This window comes from Panthera leo, chromosome E2 (genome assembly GCF_018350215.1).
Source record: "Panthera leo isolate Ple1 chromosome E2, P.leo_Ple1_pat1.1, whole genome shotgun sequence".
NCBI lineage: Eukaryota > Metazoa > Chordata > Mammalia > Carnivora > Felidae > Panthera > Panthera leo.
Window position 1 is genome coordinate 60,696,422 of NC_056693.1, and position 21,230 is coordinate 60,717,651.

At 59.3% G+C, this 21,230-nt stretch overlaps 1 protein-coding gene across 4 annotated transcripts in view; it reads left to right on the plus strand.

The window, feature by feature from the left end:
* Window positions 1-21,230, plus strand: part of ACSF3 (acyl-CoA synthetase family member 3) — a 44,077-nt gene that overhangs the window by 18,987 nt on the left and 3,860 nt on the right. For 3 of the 4 annotated variants that reach the window (XM_042919205.1, XM_042919206.1, XM_042919208.1), the window contains exons 6-9: window positions 1,185-1,297; window positions 11,133-11,259; window positions 20,000-20,134; window positions 20,711-20,822. In XM_042919205.1, the coding sequence (XP_042775139.1) occupies window positions 1,185-1,297; window positions 11,133-11,259; window positions 20,000-20,134; window positions 20,711-20,822 (487 nt within the window). The remainder of the gene's footprint in view (window positions 1-1,184; window positions 1,298-11,132; window positions 11,260-19,999; window positions 20,135-20,710; window positions 20,823-21,230) is intronic. The other variant, XM_042919207.1, reaches the window with a different exon arrangement.

Sequence of the window (21,230 nt, forward strand, 5' to 3'; positions counted from 1 at the left end):
CACGGTCTAAGGGAAAGGGGCCATTTAGTCTAGAAAAGGCGACCTCGAGGTCCCCTGGCAAGTGCGTCTAGACTGCGTGTGGTCTCCACTGCGCCCAGGGGATGCCAAGCCCGGCGCCGGGAGGAGGGGGCCGGAGGGGCTGGGTTCAGAGGCTTCTTCTTGTGTCTGGTATCCGTGCCTCACACTGGGGAGGAGACTCCCTCGCTTCCCGTGTGGCGTCTCGAGAGTCCTGTTGCCTGCGCGGCCGCGGGCTCCATGCACGTGCGCCGCTAGCAGGACTGGGGAGGACCCGCGTCTCAGGTCCTCGTAGGAGTGTCCGGAGCGGGCAGACCCGCCGAGGCAGCCGCTGCACGGTTGTGGGGGTGGGGGAGAACGCGTGACCGCTGACGCCTCTGGTTTCCGCCCGGTGACTGCAAGTTCTGGAGCCACGTGGCGGTTACGGTTGCCCCACGTCACGCGCGTGCACAAGGCCACTGAGTTGTGCGCTTCGTGACGAGTGATTGTATCTTGTACCGATTTAACTTTGATTTTTAAAATCTTTGGAAGCAAAACAAGAACGCGAAGGGCCAGAGGGGACCTGGTCCGGATGCGCCCCGCCAATCAGGGACACCGCCCTGGCCTCGCCCCCCAGGACCTCAGATGCAGAGACGGGCGGGCCGCGAGGATAGTACAGCGTCATTCTGGCAAAACGAGGCCAGGATCCCAGAATCCTGTGCGGACGTAGAGTTTCAGAGTTGGCCTCCCGGGTGTCTGTCCCGTGACAGTCCCTCACTGATTCCAGTGGACGCGAGTCCTCACAGACGCTGAGCGTTTGGTCTCGGGACCTCCGCCACAACGGTCCTTCACGTGGGGGCAGGCCGCTGCCCCCGTGCTCCGGAACACACCGAGCAAACCATGGGTGCCTAATAAATGAAGCAGAAAGCGGGTGACAGGCTTCCCTGCCTGCTTCGTCCCTCCTGGGCCTTCTGCACACAGGTGCCCTGTGGTGACCCCGGGGACAGGCCACCGGCGCCTGTGCCCTTACAGCAGAACTAGGTGCCGGAGGGGGAGGTGGTGGCAGCCCCAGCCTTCGGCCCGGGTGTCGAGCGCCTCCCTAAGGTGACTGGGTCCCCTCCGCTCTGGCGTCTACTGTCTTCTGTGCAGGACGTCCAGGCGTGCAGCCCTCTCCTTCTCTGTCTTTGCAGGTTCCGTGGGGACCCCGCTGCCAGGTGTGGAGGTGCGCATTGTCTCAGAAAACCCCAAGAAGGACGGCTATCCCTACGTGCTCCACGCGGAAGGAAATGAGAAGGAGACAAAGGTGGGCCACTGCTCGGTGCTCAGCTGGTGGCACACGGGTGTCCCCCGGCCAGGACCGCCCAGCAGGCCAGAGGTTGGAGGTCTCTTCCTTGGGGCCCCGACACAGGTTCAGGCTGGTGTTTCCCGAGGGCCCCCACCGGTGTTTCCGGGCACCATGCCCCATGGACGGTGTGCAGAGCAGGGCCAAGGCCCAGCTGGGCCCCGACCTCCAGACTCTGCCCGCCTCCTCAGGCACTGACCCTCCATCCACTGTGGGTCGTGACAGCCTCTGGACAGCCCTTGTTAAAACGGGTTGTTGGAGGCAGCCTCTGGTTAAAAGCGCCGTGCTGGCGGGGCCCTGTCTCCACTCAGTAAACCCAGGCTGGGTGCGGCCGGTTCCTTGCGAGGCCACCACGGGCAGCTCACGGAGCCCCGAGGACGAAGGCTGCCGCCAACCGCTGGAATCAGTGGTGGCTTGGCTGTTACTCTAGGTTGACCAGGGTGAGGAAGGGGATACTACTTACTGTCTTATTTCAGTGAAGTTTCTAGTAGCCGCAAATCTGATCGTCGGTGAGTAGAAACCCCAGGAAAGTTGAGGGTTGGTGGGACTGGAACCTTGATGTAAAAGGAAATCGCCTTCTCTATAGCCGAAGCCCATGCTAGACGTCCGTGTGACTGATCTCTACTGGACCCACGTGTCAGCTTCTGTCCCCGGAGAGGTGGCTCCCGGCTCCGTACCTGTGCCAGGCCCTGCCCTGTGACCTTGCCCCGTGGCCTCAGTTTCTGTGTGTGGAGTGAGAGGTCGAGGAGACGGTCAAGCAAGCGGGTGGAGCTGGTGGTTTCGGTGTAGTGCTACGAACGTGTTCACAGTGAAGAAGTAGGTGTTCCGTTTAGCCGAGAAGACCCCGCCCCTGGGCCCCCGTGGGGAGGGTCAGCCCTCGGCACGTCGCCCGGCTCCCAGTCGCGGCGTTCCCGGGGCCTGTGCAGCCTGACGGTCCTTGCCGCCTCTCTGGCCAGAACCCAGCACCGGGAATGAGGCGTGAGTGGCCGGGGGGCAGGGGGCGCCAGGGTCTCTGCGCCGCACAGGGGAGCCCTGGGCAAGACAGGAGCAGGGAACAGCGGGGCCGAGCCGTGCTTCCCAGATGGCGGGAAGGTTCCGTGTTTGCTCTCACGGGCCCGGAGCAAGGCGGGGAGGGGCGCACGCCTGTGACGCCCGGTGGCCGTGGCAGCCGGGTGGTGCCCGTGTCCGAGAAGGCCCTGACGGCTCCAGAGGGCGGCTCACGTGCCCGGGCCTGTGAGTGCCGGCCTCGTCGCGTCTGCCGGGGCACCGTCTGGGCTCTCGCTGCCGGTCCTCAGCGTGTGTCCTCGTCTCCCCGTCGCGGGCCGCCCCGGCTGTGGCTGCTTGCTGACGCGGCCGGAAGCCCGGGGGCACCCAAGCGTCCCGCCGTCCGCAGCTCTGAGCTGGCGCTTCCCAAGCCTGCAGCTTTGTCTGGCAGGACCTCGGGCTCCCCTGCCCGGACGCTTCTCTGGATGCACAGGAAGCGGCTCTGTCTTCTCGGTGTCTGTCTCGCCTGGCTGCCGGGCCGCGGTCAAGGCCGCACCTGCCTGGAGGACCCGGCAGCTTTGTTTGCTGTGGTGCATCTTCCACGTGCCGCGGCCGCCCAGCCGGCGTCGCCTTTAACCCTACACACACGTCGCGCGGCATCTGTTCGTTTTCCAAGTGCTCACTTTCAAGAGTGCCAAGCACGGGCCAGCACCAGTGAGGTCCGGCAGCAGACAAGCGGCTTCCCGGCTGTATGTGACACGCTGGCCTGCACGCGAAACGTCGTCTCTCGCCGAGGACGCGGAGACACCGTGTGTGGCGTTCCGGCTGGCGCAGGGCGGTGGCAGCGAGCTCTGCTTCCCTCGTTTCCCCTTAAAAATTAATTATCTTGTTGTTTGTCCATATGCGGGCTGTCGCTCCGGACAGCAGCCTGCTCGGCCGCCTGTCCTCCTGACGGCCACCAGCCTCTCCTGGGCTCCCCTCCCGCTCCTTCCCCCGCCCCCGCCTGTCCCTGCCATCTGTCGCTGCTGTGTGCCACCGACGGTTGAATGCGACCCGCGGCAGGGCGAGGACTGGGGGCGGAGAGCCGGAGGGCCTGCTCGTGCTCTGGCCCTTCAGTGGGGGGTGGGGTGACCAGGCTGTCCCCGCAGAGGCACTCCCCTCTGACAGACAGACCATCATCTGCCACGTGTCCCCTGCCTCGTGGATGCAGTGGGCTTACCAACTCTGTGTCGAGGGCCAGGAAGGAGGTGGCCATACCCCAAACTGGGAATCTTCACGGGAAGGCCAGCGGCGCCTGATGGGCAGGATGGATGGGCCGGATGAGTGTCTGCCAGCCCTTAGCTGCCCTGTGCCTCTCTCCCCCCACCTGCACCAACGCTGGCCCCACGTGCCCTTGAAGGGCAGGCTCAAGCCACAGAAGGGGAGCAGCCACTCCTTCCTGCCTTGAGCCCGTCCCCGCGTGCATACCCAGATCCTTCCAGCCCCAAGCAGTGGGCGGCACTGAGTGACACAGCCGTCCATCGGGACACGGTGGGAGCCCACAGCCAAGGAGGGACCTGGGGACCTTCAGGGACAGGGGCCCTACCATGGGTCCCACCCGCCCTCACCGGCCTCCTTGGCCCATAGCCTACCTGCCTGCATTCCTGCCTCTTACTCCAGCAGGCTTTCCTCCACAGAGGGTTAGAGCAGATCCCCACTGTGAACTTGGGCAGGTGTCCCAGCTTGTACCTGGGGGCTTTCTAGCACCTGCCGCTGCCAGAGAAAGACATTCAGGCTGCTTTCAGACGGGGAAGGCTTCGTTCCAGTGCTGGCGGTTCTCTAGCATGGCCGCTTGTGGTAAGCGGAGTGGTACCTCTGCGTGGGTGCCCATGCCCTCGGTCACATGACAGTCCTACACGTGAGTCCTCTGAAGACGAAGACGAGAGTCCCCATGAAACAGCCCAGGCTTTTGGCTGCAGCATGAAGCAGCATTGTGTGTGACTGCTGGGCACCCAAGTCTGGGGGTGTGCCCCATCCAACCTGCACCCGCGTATCCTTGGGAACAGCTGGGGCCCCCAGAGCACCAGGTGTGGGCCTTGCTGATCGCCTGCCTACCTCTGAACTCGTCCCAGCAGATGTGGGGTGTTAACTCTGAGTAGGTCTAAGGAATCACAGCAGAAACCCCTGCAGGGCTCTGGTCCCACTTGTGACCCAGTGATCCAGGTGATGGAATGTAGCCTAAGGTAACATTTCTTGTTACGCACTATTTTAGATCATTTATTTCTCTGTGATAATATTCTCATCAGTGTTCCCCTTCTCCTGGCTTATCTTCACTTTTTTTTAATTTTTGATGTTTATTTGTTTTTGAGAGAGAGAAAGAGCGCAAGGTGGGGGCGGGGAGGGGCAGAGAGAGGGAGACACAGAGTCAGAAGCAGGTTCCAGGCTCTGAGCTGTCAGCTCAGAGCCCAACGTGGGTCTCGAACCCACAAGCTGTGAGATCATGACCTGAGCTGAAGTCGGACGCTTAGCCAGCTGAGCCACCCAGGCGGCCCCCTATCTTTACCCTTGATAAGCCTTCATACCCTTGTCTCTAAAACTTATAAATGTCAGTGACCAAAATTAAGTTGACTCCTTTGTCCCAAAGTCTGTCTGATGAGTCAGTATCACATAAACCACTGTGTAATGGGTGCGTGTGTATTTAGAGCTTCAAGTTGGTGGTTCGTTTTCCCTCTTTCCCTGAAGCAATGAAAAAAAAAAATTTTTTTTTTTTTTTGCATAAAGAAAATGATGGCCTATTTTAGTTACTTGGTACTTGCTTTCCGTAGTCCAGAGACTCCCTGGCAAATCTGTAGGAAAATTAGGACTGGTAGATGTGTGTGTCTTTATGGTATTGAACCCATGAGGGGTGGTACATATCTGAGCTGGTCTGTACAGAGGTTGTATGCTCTTCTCCCTTGAACTGTGTATCTGTTTCTCTGCCAACACCAGTCTTGACTACTGTCGCTTTATGGTGAGTCTCAGAACTATAGCCTTATGCCACCAATTTTATTCTTGTTCAGAGCTGTTTTAGTTATTGGTATTATTTTGCTTGCCATACCAGTTTTACAACTAGGTTGTTTGTATGTATTAAAAAATCCTTTGGGGATCTTGATCAAGATTGCACTAAATCTGTAGATCAGTTTGGTGAAAATTAACATCCTCACTATGACAAGTCTTCTGATCCATGAACATGGTATGCCTCTGCATTCATTTAGGTCTTCTTGGTGTGTGTGTGTTCTAGCTCACTGATCCTTTACATGTCCCACTACATTTATTTTTTTCCTATTTTTTTTTAATGTTTATTTAATTTTGAGAGAGAGGGAATCAGAGCATGAGCAGGGGAGGGGCAGAGAGACGGGGAGACACAGAATCTGAAGTCGGCTCCAGGCTCCGAGCTGTCAACACAGATCCGCACGTGGGACCCACGAACTGTGAGATCATGACCTGAGCTGAAGTCAGATGCTTAACCGACTCAGCCACCAGGTGTCCGACATTGGTTGATTTTCTAATATCAAACCAGCCTTGAACTCCCAGGACCAACCCCCTTGCATATGGTATATCATTTATTTTATATGGTGCTGGATTGGATCTGTGAGCATTTTGCTGAGGGGTTTTGCATCTGTAGTTTCCCTTCATTGTGCTTTTTTTTTTTGTCATGTTTGGGTGTCAGGGTAATACCAGTGTCATAAAGTGAGTTGGGAGTTATTCCCTCCTCTTCTGTTTTCAAGGAGAGACTGCATGTAATTGGTATTATATATTTATTTAGATAGAATTTACCAGTGAAACCATCTGGGCCCGGAGGCTTCTTTTTTAGAAGAGGTTAACCATTAATTCAGTTTCTTTAACAGTTATAGATAGGATTGTTCGGGTCATCTAATGCATCTTGGGTGAGTTTTGGCAGATTATGTTTTTTGAGAAATTGGTCCATTTAAGTTGTTGAATTCTATGCATAGCGTTTTCCGTGGCAACCCCTTACGAACCTTTCCGTGTCTGCATAACCTGAAGTATTCTTCTTGTTACTCTTGTGGATAATTTGTGCCTTCTCCTTCTTTGTTCTTTGTTATTCTTGCTACAAGTTCATCCGTTTTATTGGTCTTTTCTGAAAGAACTTGTTTTTGGATTCATTGAGTTTTCTCTGTTGCTTTTCTCTTTTCATTTTAATTGGTTTCTCGTTCTTATCCTCATCGTTTCTTCTAGCTTGCGTTTTACACTTTTTACAGTTTCTTAAGGTGAAACGTTAGGTTGTCAGTTTGGGACCTTTTCTCCTTCCTGATTCATGAGTTTGCTCATGCAAATCTCCCAGCAAGCGCTGCTGAAGCTTTACCTATCCCCCCGATTTTTATGTGTTGTCATTTCGTTCAGTTCAAAATATTTTCTGATTTTCTAGTTTCTCTTAAGACTTCCATGACTCATGGATCATTTAGAAGTATGTTGTTTATTTTCCAAGTGTTTGTAGGCTATTATCTTTCGGTTCCTCATTTTCAGTTTAATTCCCTTATAGTCAGAAAGCATACTGGATACGATTCCAGTTGTTTTAACTTTGTGAAGGCATATCGCATGCCCCAGAACGTGGCCTGGTGGTGGACACGCATGCTGCTGCTTCCGGCCACAGCGCGTGCGGGTCCAGCCCCCGTGGTCGGGGTGCTCAGCTCCTCAGGTCTGTGCTGGGTGTCCGGCCGGTTCTGTCGCTAAGGAGGGGTGTGAACTCTCCTCCGTAATAGTCCGTTTCTGCTTTCTGGTGTTTGCTGATGTATTTGGGAAGTCTGTCACTTGGTGAATACGCGTTGATAATTGATACGTCTCCTTGGTGACTTGGCCACTGTGTCATCTTGTGATACCGCTTGTATGTAACGTTCTTTCTTCCTAGTTCATTTTGTCTCGTGTTAATACAGCTGCTCGGTTTGTTGTGATTGGTGTTTATGTGGTTGTATGGTCCCACGCCCTTGCTTCTAACCTGCCCGTGTCACTGTCCTTGAAGTGAGTGTCGTAGAGGTGGTGTGCGGTTGGATCGCGTATGGCTTCTCCCGTCCACCTGACAGTCTTTTAATTGGCGTGCTCAGAGCACTGACGTTGAATTTGATTATGGAAACGAGTGAACTCCAGCCCACCACCCACCACCATGTGCTGTTTGCTCGCTGTCTGTTTGCCCAGTTTCTCCTGGCCCCGCTTCCCTTTCACTGCGCTCTTTGGACCCGTGTTTTAGCAGCCCGTTGTAATTTACCTGTTGAGTTTTTGACTATCTGCCTTTGTGCAGCTTTTTAGTAGTTATTCTGGGGTCTATAACATATATACTTCCCTTTTTGGAATCTACTTAGACTCCACACTTAACACTCCCAGAAGAATGTAGAATCCCTACCACGGTCAAAGAGAAAAATGCTCAGTGACGCTTGTTAAAAATGGCAGAGCAGACTTCATCCAGGACACTGGGATAAGTGTAGGGCCCCCTGCGGTGGGGCTTTTCAGTGCGGAGGAGAGGTCGGGCTCAGCTCTGAGTGCAGTGTGGTCTGTGCACATGTTCTTGCAAGCAGCAGGGATCGACGGGATCTTTGCTGAGGGCAGGCCGGGTGATCAGATGTCACCTGGGGGTGATACCAGAGGTGAGGCTGACCAGGCATCAGAGCGGGGACTCTTGCTAAACTCAAACAGCAGGGTTTTGTTAAAACTGGATCTTAAAGGGGCACCTGGGTGGCTCAGTCGGTTGAGCGGCCAACTTCGGCTCACGTCATGGTCTCGAGGTCCGTGAGTTCAAGCCCCACATCATGTTCTGTGCTGACAGCTCAGAGCCTGGAGCCCGCTTCATATTCTGTGTCCCTCCCCTGCTCACGCTCTCTCTCTCTCTCTCAAAAATAAAAGATTTTTTAAAAAATTAAAAAAAAACCTAGATTTTACAGGAAGGGCACAGGTGGGCCTATGATAAATTTTGGGAGCCTGACTAAAGTCTGGTCAAGTAAAGAATCTTTGTCACCACATACGGGTCCCTTTGCCTTTTCTGTGTTCAGCAAACACCATTGTCGTGTGTAACATCTACAGAGGTAATAAACTCCACTAGGCAAGATTATAATGTTTGCTTTCAGCGCTCAAAACTGCAAAACCTCATGAGGAACAGAATAGTCAGTTTTCTTCACCCAGGTACTTACCAATTCTGATGCTTTTATTTCATTTCTGAGCTTCCCTGTTTTCTTCTGGCATCATTTCTCTTCTGTCTGAAGAACGATCTCTGGCAATTCTTTTATTTATTTATTTTATTATTATTTTTTTTTTAATTTATTTTTGGGACAGAGAGAGACAGAGCATGAACGGGGGAGGGGCAGAGAGAGAGGGAGACACAGAATCGGAAACAGGCTCCAGGCTCCGAGCCATCAGCCCAGAGCCTGACGCGGGGCTCGAACTCACGGACCGCGAGATCGCGACCTGGCTGAAGTCGGACGCTTAACCGACTGCGCCACCCAGGCGCCCCAGGTTGTCTTGTTTTTTATCTAAGAGTGTCTTTGTCCCTTCTTCCATCCGTAACGTTACTCTCACTGGACCTGGGGTTCCGGGCTGATGCTTGGACGGTGCTGTCCCGCTTCTCTGGCCTCCGCGGCTTCTGCTGAGAAGGTGGTGGTCGTCGGAGGCGCGAATCCGCTCTGGCCACTGCCAGGCTTTTCCTTTATCCTTGGCCTGCAGTGCTTGGATCGTGATGTGTCTGAGCTGGCGTTTCTTTGGGTTTGTCCTTTTGGGGGTCCGCTGAGCTGCTTGAATCTGCGGGTTTCACCAGACTTGAGACTTTTCAGGCAGATTTTACCCACGACCCCTCTGGCTCCTCGCTGCTCGCTCGTCTCCTGGGAATGCGGTAGCAGGAATGCGGGCCCTTACGGCAGGGAGTAGGGTAGGGCCGGTTTTTCCTGTTGCTCAGATGGGGTGGGCCAGTTCTACTGACCGGTCTTCAAGTTCTCAGACTTTGCTTCGTGACCCCCATGCTGTTACTGAGCCCATCCAGTGAATTTTTTTTACTGCTGTTACCGTGCTTTCCAATTCTAAAATTTCCTTTTGGTTTTGCTTTAGAACTTTTCTCTCCCGGGGCTTTCAGTTTTTCCATGTACTTCTAGAGTGTTTGCCCTTCCGTTTGGAGCACGTTTATGATGTCTGTCTTAAAGTCTTCGTTAGGGGCGCTTAACATCTGTGCCGCCCGGCCTTGTCCTGCACAGATGGCCTTTTTCCAGAAGAGTTGACATTTTGCTGGCTCTTCACGTGCTGAGTAATCTTGCGCCCAGGACGCAAGAGTATTATGTTATGAGACTCTGGGCCTTGTTTATTTCCAGTGGAGAATGCTGACTTTTTTATTGTTTTACTGTTACCCAGTTAGCTTCAGTCATCCAGCGCCAGCCTTCTCTGGGGTTGGGTGCCTGCCTGTTTATTTTCGGGGCCTTTGCCTCGCTGCCCTGTCTGCCCAGTCTGACCTTGGCAGTGGAACCAGATAGAGGGCAGCAGTGGAAAAATGGGTGAAATTCAAATCAAGTCTCTGGTTCAGCTGAAAGACAAACGCTGCCTCCTGCAAGCAGGCTAGATGGCAGGCGCTCGGCTGGGCCCTGCACGTGGAGCCCTGTCCCCTTGGGGTGGGGTTGCTGTGTCTGTGGGAAGTGGGCTCAGGAGTCAGTAGACAGCTGCTGCGTCGTTCTTGGAATTCCATTCTGGCCAGGCCTCGGACAAACGAGTCAGACAGTTTTACAGCCTCTTTTAAAGGGGTCTCTGATTTTTTTTTTTTTTTAAAGAGGGATGGTTCTTCCCCAGAATAAGTTCATTCCAGGTGGGAGTTGATAAGTCAAAGCACAGCACTGGCCTCGGTTCCGTCACCTCTCCTGGGTCCACTGACAGCTTCCCACGGGGCCTCTTGACGTGCTCGTCCTCTGCACGGTCTTCTGGCTTCACGGAGAGCCTCTCAGCTTCTTACAAAACCCAGTCTCCCTCCTGCCCTGCGCTGTGGTCACAACGGAGAGAGCCCCCTGCTTCCCAGGGCCACGTGATCCGGGCGCGCCCTCTCCTGGACACCCGGGGCCTGCTCGCGAGCCAGCCTTTCTCGGTTGGCTCTCCGCTCAGCCTCCTTCTAACCGAGCGGAGGCCCCGCGGGAGCTGCCAGGACCCAGCTCCTGCTGCCGCCCCGGAGCGCGAGCCGGCCACGCACGCCTCCTCACACACACGTCCTGTGTGTGTGCTTTCTCCAGGAAGCACCCTGAAGACGGGAGTTTCATCAGGTGCCGGGATCACAGCTTTTACAAGTGGACAGGCGGCTCAAATCCAGCCAGGCTCGGACTGAGACCTGGGTCAGTGACTCACGTCCTCCACTAGAGGACGGGGCTTTGTAGGACGAACGCAGTGCCTCACAGCTCCCCGCACGGCGCCGTCTGCCTGGGCTCTGGGACTGAGCGGTGCATTTCTCAGGGCACCCGGGGGCTCAGCTGCTTAAGCGCCTGATGCTCGTTCTCAGCTCAGGTCATGATCTCGGCCCGGGTCATGATCTCACGGTTCATGGGATTGAGCCCCGTGTCAGGCTCTGTGCTGAGTCTGCTTGGGATTCTCTCTCCCTCTCTGCCCCTCTCCCGCTTGTACACATGCATTCACCCGCTTTTTTCCTCTCCCGCTCTCTCAAGTAAACATTTAAAAACAACAAAACAAGAAAGATGCATTTTTCAATCATTTCCAACAAAATGTCTAATTTTGGAAGGGTGCGTGTCTCCAGGGGTCACGAGGGAGGCAGGGGGAGCCCCACACTGCGAGGTGTGTGCTCTGAGGTATGTGTTTCTCTCCCGTGCTGTAGGTGACCCCAGGGTTCACGGAGAAGGAAGGAGAGCTCTTGGTCAGGGGGCCATCCGTGTTCCGTGAATACTGGGACAAACCAGAAGAAACCAGAAATGCCTTCACCTGCGACGGCTGGTTCAAGACAGGTAGGAGGGGGGCCGGAGGGAAGGGGACACCCCATCTTCGAGGCTGTGTCCCCACCTGCCCCCAGAGCCCACCAGCCTCTGAAATGAGGACAGCAATGAGGCCTGGTGGTCCTGCCGCGTGCCGTGGGTCAGGAGCCCCCTGAGTGTCAGACACCCTCCTCGCCCCTCCCTCCCACCTTCCCCAAGCCCCCCTGCTTTGTAAATCTTCTCGTCCCCCCTCCCCCCACGCAGGATCCTAGGTCCTTCCGATACTATGTGCTTCCTTTTCCATCCGGGTCATTGTACGTTGTTCTCCCCACGTGCCTGGGTGGATTGTGGTGCTGCCTTGATGTGGGGGCCCCCACCCCCAGCGGGACCTAGAGCCTGCTCAGGCTCCGTGCCCCCGCCCCGGCCCCTCCGCTGTCCTCGCCCTTTCTGTCCCCCCCGCCCCCCCCCCGCCTCCCCTCCTTGGTCCCAGCAGACCTCGTGAACGCTAGGTTTGCGACTACAGCAACTCACTTCTGTGTGTGCTCACTTAGAACGTGTGCATGGTCTGCTTCCGGGTGGTTTCTCCTTTCCTTCTTGTTTGTCTGTATTTGTAAAACTTCTGTGCTGAGAATGCATCATTTTATAAGAATCTCAAGACACTGTTTTCCAAAAAGAAAGGCCTGTTTTCACATATCACCATACGCGGCCCCGTAAGCAGAAATCTGCCTCATTCCGTGCTCTCCTGTGGGGAGCAGAGCCGAGGAGAGACGGCAGGCAGCTGGAGCAGGGTGCCTTGGGGTCACCGTGCACCTCTTAGGAGAACAGTGGCTGTGGCCCTGAGCCTCGTGGCCCCACGGTGTGTGCCTGTGGCTGGCATTCGCGCGGACACCTCACCGGGCTCGTGTCAGCGTGGATCTGTGGACGGCAGGATCACGTGTCCACTCTGATCTGCTGCTGTCGTGGGCCTGGGGTCACCGAGCGGCAGAGCGGGGACCCACGTAGACCCTGACAGTCTCGGGGTGCCGTGTGGGCCCGTCAGATGGGGGTTTGGTTTGAAGGGACAGATGAAGGATCTTCCGGGGGGGTGGGCCTGGAGGTGTCCCCTTCCTGTCCCACTGGCCAGGCGGCACGTGGGTCCAGACTTGCTGGTCCTGCAGCTTCCGTGGTTCTGTCGCTTGCCTGCAAAAGTGACATCCCAGCGGCCACGGGTGGAGGCGTCCAGGCTCCCCTTTCCCTCTGTGCCGGGCGGAGAAAGCAGGTGTGCAGATGGTTGTGAAGGGTTTGTAGATGGGACGTCTGTCAGCCTTCGGAGCAAGGCCGGGCCCTGAGAACCCTGGCGGGTCAGCAGAGGGCTCAGGGGTCAGGACCCAGGAACCCTGATCACCTGTTTCGGAACCTCCTGTCTCCACGACAGGACGTGGTCAGCACGTTAGCTCGCACCTGCGTGGTGTCCCTTTGTGGACACCACGTTCACACAAGCCAGTCTCGTAGCAGCAAACCTCTCCGTGTCGTTGTCTTTCAAATGCATTGGGTAAGAAATGCTTATTTTGAGCCAGTCTTGTTGTCTGTAGCCCTCTGCATGGTCCCTTACTTGCTTTATGGCCGTCTTCTTTTATTTTTAAGTTCGGGTAAAAAGCCGCAGATGCTTTTTTCTCTGAAAACCCGGGAGCCCAAGCCCCGTGGACTTTGCCGGTGGCAGCTCCCTGGGCACTGGTGGCCGCGTGCACAGTGTGGGCACTCAGCGTGAAAGCACCCAGTCCCTGCCGCTGATGAATCTTTGCGTTGAAAAGGGATAGCCTGCATTAATTGTTGTAAAGAGATGTCTTTAGGAGAAAATGATTTTGAAATTCAGTTTAATTTCATTGTAATGCGCTGCAAACAGGAAGGGAGTGTGTGTGTTTAATTGGCTCTCGGGCGTGAGGCCTGGAAGCCGTGTGCCTTTGTCACAGGCCATTAGCGATACAGGCTGCATAACGAGCGGGCGCAATCAGCTCACAGCTGCCGGCTCCTGCGGGGAGAGCATGATATTAAATAGAAATCAGGATAGATGAAACTTAACCCTTTCCCTGGCCGGCCCCTCCTGCCGTGGGGTTCTGGACGGCTGCTGGGGAGCCGCTGCTGGCGGCTGCACGGGGAAGGGCCGAGTCCGCCGTGGAGGAGAGGAGAGAGGTCGCCGGCCATCCCTGCCCAGGCCCTGCCTCCTTCCCCAGGTGCGCGGGGAGCTCCCTACAAGCCTACAAGCTCCCTACAAGGGTCGTGGCTGCCCCTCGGGGAGGAGATCCAGGGTCTCCTGAGAAACGCTTCTGGCAGTCACAGTGACCCCTCCTGGCTCTCGTCCCGCCGGAGCACCACCACGTGGGCTCAGAAACCATCGCGCGTGGGCACCAGCGCTGGCCCGGGCAGGGGGAGGTGATACCCCAGGAGCCAGGTGCCCTCAGGCCTTTATGTTAACTTACTGTTGGAGCAGAGGACAGAGGACACAGCTGAGGACACGGGACGGAGGCGAGGACACTGGGTGGAGCTGAGGACACGGAGTTGGGGACATCGAGCTGGGGACGTAGAATGGACACGGGGACAGAGCTAGGCAGGCCTCATGCTTCCTGCTGCCTTTGATGCTTCCCCCTGAGCAGTTTTGTGTTAAAGACACTGGTAACTGAACATAAGGAAACAAAAACGGCCTGACTTTAAAAAATACTTCATCATATGCTGTTTAGTGTTAGGAAGTGACCTCACAAACCGTGCGTGCTAAGAACACATTAACGCGTTGGTTGAAGGTCGTTAGGGCGTGGGAAGCAAGTGCCCTGAGCAAATCCACCAGAATACCAGCGGGTTCTTGCCTTCTTCCCCAGCGAGCACGCGACGTCATTCCTGGGGACCGACAATACAGCGACTCAGCAGCAGGGCGACGGAGGGGCCCTGGCGGGCATCGGGGTACACAGGGGTCCTCTCCAGAGCCGTGCCCCCCAGAGGATCGCTCCCTGAGCCCAGGCAGCCCTGGGGCGGGGGGAGCCAGCAAAGGCGATGGGCAGATCACAGCAGAGAAGGGCGGTTGGCCGTAAAAATACGTAAAATACGGTCTCACTTCGTAGTGACGAAAGAGGAAAGTACAGAGACCGAGGTTTACTCCTTCACCAAATTGGTAAAGCTTCTGAACGCTTGGCACTCGCCGCCATGAGGCTGGTACTTCCCCTCCTGCAGGTGGGATCGTGTCAGGAGTGTTTCTGCGAATCTGTCCAAGGAAATGAGGAGAATGGGCAGAGACGGGTGTGCAGACGTCCACTGGGGCGTTATTGGTAAGGCGGGAGGGCAGTGATGGAGGCTGCCGGTCGTGAGGCGCGCCCGACGGTGGGTGTTGAGAGGCCTTTAGAAACCGTGTTTTGGAGACCGATGATAGCGTGAACTGGTGACGCGTGCCGTGCGCGAGCCGGGTTCCTGTGCGCTGAGCACACCGCCGGCCCCCGTCACCCGTGTGAGGGGCTCCCTCTTTGCCTGGGTCTCTGGCCCCCGGCGCTCCCACAGCGAGCTGCTGCTCTCACGGACACGGCGGGTACACGCCATGCTCATACTCCCCGCTCCCCTGGTGAAGAAGGACCCAGAAGGGCGCTCGGGCCCCGAGTCTGCCCTGCTCACCTGCCGCCTCGCGGCTGTCCTGAGTTCTGGTTTGCTTCTCCAACCAGGGATCTTCCGTTTTGGCCGATAAGTCCTAGTCAGGACCTACACCCAGGGATGCCGTGCTGGGCATCGGCCACGCGTGTTCGTGGGTGTGGGTGCGCGGAAGGGAGGGCTGTCACCGACCTGGGAGGCGGGGTCACAGTGAAGGCTGTGCCAGGCGACGGGGCACAGACTGCTACTGGTCCGGCCCCCGTGCTGGCGTCTCCTTCCTGAGTGTGTCGTGTCTTTTAGTTTTTGTCTTGCTTAAGAATCCTTTGTTTCCCAGGGCTCCCGGGGGTGCTGTCCTGTGTCATCTTGTGTCACTTGTCAGGCTCTGCTTTCATAAAGCTAAGTCTCAGACCCCCCGGGACAGGCTCCTGTGGGCAGTGATGTGGAGGGCGCCCCCCGTTGGATGTCGAGCTCCTGCCCCCTGCGGGCCACCGTGCTGCTCCTTCGGCCCCACACCCTGGGCGGCGGATGACTGTGAGTTCGCGGTTTATGTCAAAGTTGTACACGCGGCTTGAGGACCCCTGTGGCCCCGGCAGTCTGGGAGCCCGCCCCGGAGGCCCCGCCCTCAGTGCGTGGGGCACTCGGACCCGAGGCTCATGGTAACCGTGGTCCTTCTGTCCTTGCCTCCCTGAGCAAGGCGTCTACGCCACCCCGCCTCCTGGGGGAGACCCCGGTGCCGGCCGCCCCCACTGGGCCCCTCCTGCACCCGCGGCCGCCTCCTTCCCTTCCGCTCCGGAGCCCAGGAGCCCCCTGACGACGGGCACGCGGGTGCACACTCGGGGGGCACGTGTGTCTGACGTGCTCGTTCTGTCAGGCCGGTAGAGTTCGGGGTCGGAGCCTCCGCGTTTGCCGCAGCCGCGCCCTTCCTCACGCTGCACGGCCTTTCCCCTCTTTGCGGTCCTGGAGAATCTTCTCCGTCCCAGACACCTGAAGTCGGACAAGCCGAGCGCCGAGGCCGCTCCGACTTTGACTCTGTCCTGACGCCGGTGCTCGGATCCCCACGGCCTGCGATTCTGGGAGTCGGTCGGCTGATTTTCTCCCCCTGGAGCCCGGCCGGCGCGCAGGGGCTGAGAGCAGGAAGGGCAGGCGGGAGGCCGAGCCCCGTGTTCACAGGCCTCCTTCCCCGACGCACCCGCCCCCCCGGCCTCCCCCGGCGCATCCGCCGAGCCTCCAGTGCCGACCAGCTTCCCGGGGCGCCTGTCCACACCCCGCAGGTCAGCTGTTCCCGACCGCTGGTTCCCAGCTTGCAGCCTCCAGCGTTTCCTACCGTCCCTACCCGGGGACACGCAGGAGGGTCCCAGATGCCTTCCAGCGACTGTTCACAGGGAAGCAGGGAATCACAAGCCCCGAGGATGGGCCCCGTGCCAGAGGGAACTCACAAGGAGGCCCCTTCGGACCGAGGTCCGGGCCGCTGTGAGAAGGCAGCGGCCTAGTGGACGCAGAGGCAGGTCCCGGGGACCGAGTGGGCAGAGCTGGAAAATTCCATCCTAGAAGTGTCCCTTCGGCTTTGTGAAAGGCATCAAGGGACTTGGGATTTCTTCTGTGGGCCCCAGGAGGCCACCCCCTGCGGCTGGCAAGGCATCCCGAGGCGGCCAGCGGGCGCAAGGGTTCTGCTGAAGCAGCAGCAGTCGTGGGTGGGTGGCCGGAGTGAAAGTCAGCACTCAGTCCTGACCGTGCCCCAGGACCCGGTGTTCGTGTGCACACTCTGGATGCAGAACTGGACCCCCCCGAGGCCCCCCCGAGGCAGGCACGGGACTGGGCTGACTGCCCGTCAGCCGGCTCTAATGGAAGGATGAGGCTCTCGGCCCTGCTGCCTGGCCTCTCGCTGGCGGGCGAGGGGCTGCCTCCTTCCCCGACACAGAAGCCAGGTGCCTCGGGAAGGACATTGAACCCACACTGTCCTCTCTCCCACTCAGCCTTCCGCATCAGCGGGTGGAAACCCCGTGTGCAGCCACGGCCTGCTGGGTACGGTGGTGGCCCTGGCTGGTCTGCACGCATACGGGCACCTCCCGGGGTGGGGAGGCCTGGGGGGCAGAGGCCTGTGGCAGAGGGAGTCAACCCACCACGAGCTGCCTCCTAGCACTGGCTGGGGGCGACGCAGGGTCGCGGGGCCTGGTGGGGCCCGACACGCACAGGTACAGAGTGGAGGGCCGGGTTCTCCTGCCGCCCTGCACCCCCATGCACCCTTCCCCCCCACCTCCGCCCCCAGAGAGCGAGGCAGGTGTTTCCCGGCAAGGGTGGAGCGCTGACACCTGAGGGGACCTCACCAGGCACGTTGATTAGCACCCTGCTGAGCAATTTCCTATGCTGCGTCTCAGTCCTGAGTTTAGTTCACAGATTCTTTCTTTAAGGACTTCTTGCTTCCTTGCGGGGCGGTTCAGAGGCTGCAGTGACTTGGCAGTGAGCCCGCCAGGGGAGGCCGGAAACTTCTCCATAGGCCAAACAGCAATTTCTTAAAACTTTTTCTTTGAAATAGGCACAGACTCATGGCAAGTGCAGATGGCGTGCAGGCCGGTCACCTTCACACCATTCCCCAGCGTCCTCGTCCCCCGCACAACACCAAAGCCCACCAGCCCTACACACACGTGTGCTCACTGCCCTCATCGCAAGAGTAGATGGGGCCCCCCTCCCTCCGCCGCCATCCCTGTGGTTTAGGGCGAGGCGCCGAAATAGGTCCTACAAGTGTACCCGGCATGGTTCCCGGGAAATCCGCGTCCTCCGGGCAGGCCTCCAGGCTCCACACCCAACCCGCCTGACGCGGACACTTGGGGAGCACGCGAGGGTGTCCCTGCAAGGAGGTGCAGCCCCATGGTGTGCGGCAGGCCTGAGCCGTCCCGCGTCGGCTGTCACCGCCCAAAAACAGAACCCGTGTCTCCGCTGACCAGGCTCACCCCCCATCTCCCCGGGGGCAGGGCTGGACACTGGCCAGGTGGCGTCCACGGCGCAGCGGGGTCGGCGCTGGAAGGAGTGGGCGTGCTGTCGAGGAGGCCGGGTGCGTGAACCCGTGGGGCGGGTGGGTGCTGTCCCGGTACCCAGACCTGGGTCTGGGAGGCGCTAGTGTTTCTCACCGCCGTGAATGGCAGGCCGGTGCGCGGTGGGCGGGGGCTGTGGGATCGGCGGCTTCCGGCAGGGCTGCGTCGCTGACTGCGAGGTCTGGGGGGGGCAGGAGGGGGGACGCAGGGACCAAGGTGGCCGCGGGGCCTGTGGGGTCTGCGGGGTCGGGGTTTGGAGACAGTGGCCTCCTGCCAGCCACCATCTCTGCTGGACTTAGCCTCTGTTTCAGCCAGCGCCCAAGGAAATGGAGCAGAACGCCTGAAGGGGGTGGTGAAGGCCCTTGCTTTCTGGGACGTCCAGCAGCCTTGCGGGCCAGGCCTCCCACTTCTGAGTGTGTCACCGGGTTAGCCGGAGCCCCCACCCTTCCGCCCGAGGTCCCGCACTCAGAACCGAGGTGCCTGGGGCCTCAGGGTCTCCAGGCACAGTGGGGAGGGGTCCCTGGGAGAGCAGGGCGATCCCATCCTGGTCCCCTTTGCCCCCGAGACGGTGGTCCCCCACGCGGCCCCTCCCCTGTCCAGGGCATCGAGCCAGAGCCCTGGGCCTCCTTTCCCTGCAGTATGGCAGGGCAGGTGGCCTGCCGCACAGCCTCACCCGCCCCGGTGTGGGCACATGGGGCGTCTTCAGCAGGACCAGGGACAGGAGCCTGAGCCCAGGGCAGGGTCGCTCGAGCCGCTGGGCCTCTGGGCAAGTAGAGATGGTGGGGGCTGGCCCACGAAAACTGCTGGAGGGCCCGAGTGCCAGTGTGGTGTCCCCTCCAGCAGCAGGAAGCAGTAACTGCTTGGACTAGGGCCATTTGGGGTATTTAAGGAGCAGGTGGCCGGCGGTCAGAAAGCTCTCAGGAGACCACACAGCCATCCAGTGGGGAAGGGGTACAGCCAGGGCTGGGGCTGCACCCCAGGAATGGGGGGCACAGTGGGCCTCGCAGGACCCAAGACCGACTGCACCCGCCCCCGTGCTCCTCCACACTTGGGCCCCTTCCCTGCTGGCCAGCCAGCCCCCCAGTCGGCTGTCCTGGGGCCACGACGCCCTTTCCAATTGCACTTGCCAAGCCTTTGGCTTCTTCTGCTTCCTGTCGGCGGGGGAGAGCCCGTCACGCTCGTGGCCCTGTGCTCTTGAAGCCTGGCCTTCCCGCGCCATCGTGAGCAAGCCGGCCGCCCGGCTGCCCACAGGCTTCCGTCTGGTTTAGCAGACCGGATCACGCCCTACGCTGCGGCAGCTCGGGGCGGGGTGCGGAATGATGGATGGTGCCTTCCCGCACGGGCGGCGTGACTCCTAATGAAACACTTATGATTTATTCCAGCCAGGAACCCGGCACGGAGCGCGAGGTGTGCGGTCGTCTGCAGGGCGTACCAGCGCTGTCCTCAGAGGGCTGGGGAGGGGGGGGCGTCCCCACGTGCACGTGTCCACACGTATTCACACATGTCGGCGCACAGACACACGCCCACCTCCTCCGCGCCCTCACGTCCTGGGCTGGCACTCGCTGTCCCCACGCCACCCGCCTGCTCGCGCTAGGATGCGGGCGAGCGTCATATTGCCCAGTGCTGCCCGAGAGAGGACCGCCGGGGGAAGCGGGATGGGGGACCACGAAGTCGGGGTGGGGGAGCAGGAGAACTTTCTGCTGTCAGAGACCCCGTGTGACTGTGCGCAGCCCAGGAGACCCCACAGACGAAAGGCAGCTGCGGCGGGACCGGCCGCGCCGGGACCCGGCTGGGACCAGGACCCCGCGGTGGGATGGCCGAGGCAGCTGGGCCTCGCTGCCTCTGTTGTCACGGGCCTGAGAAGGGGCAGCAAGAGGCAGCCACCGTGCCTCTGAGCCCTGGTCTCTACGGCGGGCGGTCTCCATCGGCCCTTCTGGGACACTGCTGTCTGCGTGGGGACCTCAGGCTGAGGTCACAGCCGTTGGAACTCAGGCTTTGCCGCCTTGTCCTGAGACCCCGCATCCACCGCCGTCCCACGGGGTCACCACTTGGGGGGTGCTGCTCCCAGACACGGGCACCCAGCCGCGCGTATGCACCTGTAAACACGCGTGCCTGCTGGTGACCAGAGCCCCTTCCCTCAGGCGACACAGCCGTGTTCAAGGACGGCAGGTACTGGATCCGGGGTCGCACGTCCGTAGACATCATCAAGAGCGGTGGCTACAAGATCAGCGCCCTGGAGGTGGAGCGGCTCCTGCTGGCGCACCCCAGCATCACAGGTCCCCGGCGCCCCCACGCCCCGCCCCCACGTCTGCTGGGGCCCGCCCACCTCCTCCCTCGCCACCTCCTCCCTCGCCACCTCCTCCCTCGCCACCTCCTCCCTCGCACAGCCCCTGTGCTCAGGAGCACGGCCCCAGGGAGGGCTGGAGCAGAGGCGTGGGCATCCGGAGCTGTGCCCAGGGGCACCGGCGGTTGCGGGTCCAGGAAGCTCCTGACCTCAGGTCACAGGTTGTGAGGACCCTGAGGACGGCAGAGGCTCCCCAACGTGACCCACTCTGGACTTGTCGCTGTGCCCAGTCCTCTTAGCGGTGACTGTCTCCTGGGGCCGTGCAGGGAAGGCAGAGACATGGGAAAGCCGACCCCCACCCTGAGCTCCATCCAAGGGCCATTGGGGACCTGCCCCCCCCCATCCCCAGCAGGGTGACCCCATGCTGACCCCACGCCCCTTCCAGGTGGCTGCTAAGCGGGGCTTTTCCCGGGCCCTTGCTTCAGGGCCCCCATCCTGGGCATGTCCCGGGCCCGTGTTGGCCATCGTGGCATTTCCAAGGCGTCCCTCCCTGCTCTTCTGTCCACAGATGTGGCTGTGATTGGAGTTCCAGACATGACATGGGGCCAGCGGGTCACCGCAGTGGTGACCCTTCAGGAGGGACACTCACTGTCCCACAGGGAGCTCAAAGAATGGGCAAGGTAGGGGCAGGCAGGCAGCGGTCCTGCTGTCGGGGGAAGGGACAGGTGGGGGGTGGGCCGTCCCGAGGTCGGGGGAGGGGTGGAGGGGGTCTCCGGTCCTGCTGCTGTCCATCTAGGGGTCAGGGGGAGCCTGAAAGGTCAGGTGACGTGTTACGTTCCCCAGGCCGCCCCCCCACACACACACACATACACAAGGGGCCCCAGGAAAGGTCTGTAATGGCAGGTAGAGCAGAGGTAGCGAAACGAGGGTGCCGGGTGGGAGCCCCCGTCCTTCCAGCGGTGGGACAGGGTGCGTGCTGGGGGGCCTCTCCAGCCTTCCAGAGGAATCTGTGGGCAGGGCGCCCCCTTCTTCTCCATTCCCCCTCCCCGGGCTCCCTTCTGTCCGCTGGACACAGGCATTTGCACGTG